The 5000-nt window shown below is 52.6% G+C and overlaps 1 protein-coding gene across 1 annotated transcript in view; it reads right to left on the bottom strand.

Annotated features, from left to right (window-relative positions):
• Positions 1 to 2753: 2753 nt before the first annotated feature.
• Positions 2754 to 5000, bottom strand: part of arsj (arylsulfatase family, member J) — a 7514-nt gene continuing 5267 nt past the window's right edge. Inside the window, exon 2 of the mRNA XM_068599642.1 lies at positions 2754 to 4259. Within this exon, the coding sequence (XP_068455743.1) occupies positions 2864 to 4259 (1396 nt within the window). The 3' untranslated portion in view covers positions 2754 to 2863. The remainder of the gene's footprint in view (positions 4260 to 5000) is intronic.

Here is a 5000-nt window from a genome sequence, read left to right as displayed (position 1 = left end):
ACGGAGTCCATGGAGCTGATGTCTGCTCTCAGTGTTCAGAGACAGAGAGCATCTGTCAGTACAGAGTACGGTGTATTTTCAGTTAGACTCCTTCAGGGAACAGGAAGTGTGATCTCTGTGTTGTTGGCAGTAGTTGCAGGCGCTGCTCAGGACTTCCTGTGACGTCACAGCCAACATGAGAGCAGCTTCTTCTGCTCCTTCAAAACCCTCAACGACGTCTTCTGATAGGAACGTCTTCCTTCTGCCAAGCAGCTGAGAGCAGCGCTACAGGTGCTACAGGTGCTACAGGTGCTACAGGTGCTACAGGTGCTACATGCTCTACATGTGCTACATGTGCTACATGCTCTACATGTGCTACATGTGCTACAGGTGCTACATGCTCTACAGGTGCTACATGCTCTACATGTTCTACATGTTCTACATGCTCTACATGCTCTACATGTGCTACATGTGCTACAGGTGCTACATGCTCTACATGTTCTACATGTTCTACAGGTGCTACATGTGCTACATGTGCTACAGGTGCTACATGCTCTACATGCTCTACATGTGCTACATGTGCTACATGCTCTACAGGTGCTACATGCTCTACAGGTGCTACATGCTCTACATGTGCTACATGTGCTATAGGTGCTACATGCTCTACATGTTCTACAGGTGCTACATGTGCTACAGGTGCTACATGTTCTACATGTTCTCCATGCTCTACATGTTCTACATGTTCTCTGTGTGTGTGATGTTCATGGAGCAGCAGCTGCTCCGTCTGGTTCCTCTTCTCTGGACTTGGCGGCCCTCTACAGTCTCATCGTGGCTCTTGGCGGCCGGCTGGTTCCGGTGGGCTGGACCTGATTCGTCTCTCTTGCCTCTTGGTCGTGTGAGCGGCTTCAGGACGGTTCACACGGGGCTTGGCAGAAGGAGAAGCGTCCCGCCTCCCTTTGGTCACCGTGAGGGCAGCAAGTTCATGTTCTCACGTCGCTCCCAACGAGCAGGAGTGAGCTTCATGCTTCATGTGCCGTCCTCACAGATCAGTTACAGGGAAATCCCCCTGCTCTCTCCCAGCAGAGGGATGCTGACGCCGTAACCAAAAGCAAATGTGAATTCCCAGAGAATCCTGATCCGGGTTTAACTGTTCCTCCGGCACGAAGGGAGGAAACTCAGCACCGAGCGGCAGCTCCTGATGGAGGACATCCCTGTGATGAGCTCATGCTGCTGGCTCCCACGGGACAGAGAGGAACACACACACACACACACACACACACACACACACACACACACACACTACAGAGGGTGGAAGGGCTTCACATCTCTAACTGTTGACACCAGCGAGCTGTGAACGCTGAGAAAGAGCCTGAAAGCTATGAGGTCATCACTTGGCTCTTCAGGGGGAGGATCCCAGGCAGTGAGGAGAGGAAGAGGAGAGGAAGAGGAGCAGAAAGTGCGCTCTGTGAGCGCCGGCTGCTTCCTGCGTTCAGAACCAAGAGGCTGCTCTGTTCTCATGAAGACGTTTCACAAGTTGTGGAAGCAAAGAGAAGATGATCTTTGCTATGAAAACATCTGACAGCGTCGTGAAGTCATGAGTCTCATTGAAACAACTCTTTGTCCTTTAAAGTCAGAGCAGCTGAACTCTAGAAGTCTTCACATGAGCAACAAGATGAGAAATATAGTTATTGAGACGTAAACAGTTTCTTTTTATTTTCCTGTAGCCCTCATCACCATATCACACTCTGCTGTGTTTTATGAAGGTGTCATCTCCTGGATATGAGGTTGTGACAGGAGGACATTGTCATGAGAAGGTAAAAACATAATTATAGTATAATGTGAACCAGACTGAGGCTGCACTGGAAACAGAGAGCTTTGTGTCTGGGGCTTTTATTTTGGTAGTTTGTGTTCCGTTGGGTTGGCCTGGTGCCAGACCAGACATCGTCTAAAAGAACTATTACTTCAGATTTAATCCTCTCACATCACATAAATCTGTTTCCACAGCAACGAGACACAAACACCTTCCTGCCACCAGGAGTCGTGGCGACGCTCCAGGAAGACGGACTTCCTCCTCTGAAACCGACAAAACATCCCAGCATGCAACACAATCTAGAAGATATCTTTCTCTAAAAGCCCAAACATGAGGTCTGCGTTGTGTCGGCATGACGACGGCGTTGCAACGAGCTTTTCAAAATAAAGGTCCTGTGTTTCATACCGTACATCGTGGAGTCAAGTAAAAACAGCTGGAGAACATCTAGAGGACAGCCCTGAGACAGGAAGTCCATCCCTGAGACAGGAAGTCCATACCTGAAGCAGGAAGTCCATCCCTGAGACAGGAAGTCCATCCCTGAAGCAGGAAGTCCATCCCTGAAGCAGGAAGTCCATCCCTGAAACAGGAAGTCCATCCCTGAAACAGGAAGTCCATCCCTGAAGCAGGAAGTCCATCCCTGAAGCAGGAAGTCCATCCCTGAAGCAGGAAGTCCATCCCTGAGACAGGAAGTCCATCCCTGAAACAGGAAGTCCATCCCTGAGACAGGAAGTCCATCCCTGAAACAGGAAGTCCATCCCTGAAACAGGAAGTCCATCCCTGAAGCAGGAAGTCCATCCCTGAAACAGGAAGTCCATCCCTGAAGCAGGAAGTCCATCCCTGAAGCAGGAAGTCCATCCCTGAAAAAGGAAGTCCATCCCTGAAGCAGGAAGACCATCCCTGAAACAGGAAGTCCATCCCTGAAACAGGAAGTCCATCCCTGAAGCAGGAAGTCCGTCCCTGAAGCAGGAAGTCCATCCCTGAAGCAGGAAGTCCATCCCTGAAGCAGGAAGTCCATCCCTGAAGCAGGAAGTCCGTCCCTGAGAGAAGTCAGTTCTACCCGAAGCGGGCAGGTTTTTATTCCACTTTCCTTTTCAGCTTCCTGTTCTTTGACTTCTTGTTCCATCTTCTTGGTCCCAGATGGCTGCTGAACAGGTTGTTGTCCCTCTCCTGGTCCTCCAGCTGGTCCCTGGTGTCCTTGTACCAGGGCCCCCACACGCCCCCGTTGTACTGCGGGTTGGAGCGCAGGTCTTTAGCCGGGTAGCGCACCGGCACCGCGGTCCTGTTGTAGCGCGCTAGCCGCACGAGCATCTTCTTGACGACGTGCGGGAGCCGCTGCGACAGGTCCACCCGCTCGTACGGGTCGGCCGTGATGTTGAACAGCCAGACGGACTTCCCTCGGTCCCAGTGGACGCGCTCGTTGTGCCAGCGGTTGGTCAGCCGCTGTTTGGAGAAGGTCTGCGGGGGAACCCAGTCGCTGTAGCCGGGAACGCCCGTCAGCAGCTTCCAGTGGCCCACGCGCAGCGCGGCCCGGATGGCCGTGTTCCACAGGCCGAACCCGGCCTTCCACGAGCCGTTCTTGGCCCTGATGTAGATGGGGTCGATGTTGTGAAGGATGTCGTGGCGAGGAGAGGGGCGGCCTTCGCTGATGGCCTCCCACACGTCGTACCCGTCCAGATTCAGGTCTTCGTCTAAAGTCCCTTCGCCCAGAGTCACCAGTGTGGGGAACCAATCAGTGATGTGGACCAAAGACCGACACTTGGTCCCTTTATTCACCAGCAGGGGGCTGTGAACGAAGCCCACGGCGCGGATCCCTCCTTCCCAGTAGGTGGCTTTGCTTCCCCTTAAGGGCCAGTTGCTTCCTCCTGCTAACGGCTGGCCTCCGTTATCTGACGAGTACACAATGACCGTGTTGTCGTAGTAGCCGTAGCGCTTTAGCGCCATCGTGAGGTTGTGGATGGCCTCGTCCAGACAGGACACCATGGCGGCGTATTTCCTGCGATGCAGGTTGGGGATGCCCTTGTAGCGCTCCAGGTAGCGGGCGGGAACCTGCAGCGGGGAATGGACGGCCTGGTAGGCCAAGTAGAGGAACAAGGGCTGTCTGCGAGGGTTGTGATTGGCCAGGATGCCGACGGCCTTCCGGGTCAACATGACGGTGGAGTACAAGCCGCGGTCCTGTTCCCAGGCCGCCTCCTCTCCTTCATACAGGTCGTAGCCGCACATACCGGGCCCTTCGCACTTGTAGTGGCTGTAGTAGTCCCCGCTGCCCAGCAGGGAGCCGAAGAACGTGTCGAAGCCGCGCTGGGTGGGCAGGCAGCCGCGCTTGTAGAAGCCCAGGTGCCACTTGCCCACCATGTGGGTGGAGTAGCCCGCTTGCTTCAGCTTCTGCGGCAGCGTGACGTTCTCCAGCGGCAGGCAGTTCGGCTGCGTGGCTCGAATGATGGAGTGCTGGAGGCCGGTGTGGATCTGATACCTGCAGAGACACAGAGATGTCAGAGACATCTTTAAAGAGACATGCAGCACATAGAGACATGCAGCACATAGAGACATCTTTAAAGAGACATGCAGCACATAGAGACATGCAGCTCATAGAGACATGCAGCACATGGAGACATGCAGCACATAGAGACATCTTTAAAGAGACATGCAGCTCATAGAGACATGCAGCTCATAGAGACATGCAGCACATAGAGACATGCAGCACATAGAGACATGCAGCTCATAGAGACATGCAGCACATAGAGACATGCAGCTCATAGAGACATGCAGCACATAGAGACATGCAGCACATAGAGACATCTTTAAAGAGACATGCAGCTCATAGAGACATGCAGCACATAGAGACATGCAGCTCATAGAGACATGCAGCACATAGAGACATGCAGCTCATAGAGACATCTTTAAAGAGACATGCAGCACATAGAGACATGCAGCACATAGAGACATCTTTAAAGAGACATGCAGCACATAGAGACATGCAGCACATAGAGACATCTTTAAAGAGACATGCAGCACATAGAGACATGCAGCACATAGAGACATCTTTAAAGAGACATGCAGCACATAGAGACATGCAGCTCATAGAGACATGCAGCACATAGAGACATGCAGCACATAGAGACATGCAGCTCATAGAGACATGCAGCACATAGAGACATCTTTAAAGAGACATGCAGCACATAGAGACATGCAGCACATAGAGACATCTTTAAAG

Source organism: Clinocottus analis, unplaced genomic scaffold (genome assembly GCF_023055335.1).
Source record: "Clinocottus analis isolate CAN_PGR_092001 unplaced genomic scaffold, fCliAna1.0.p SCAF_49, whole genome shotgun sequence".
NCBI lineage: Eukaryota > Metazoa > Chordata > Actinopteri > Perciformes > Cottidae > Clinocottus > Clinocottus analis.
This window is presented reverse-complemented; position numbering and strand designations above follow the sequence as displayed.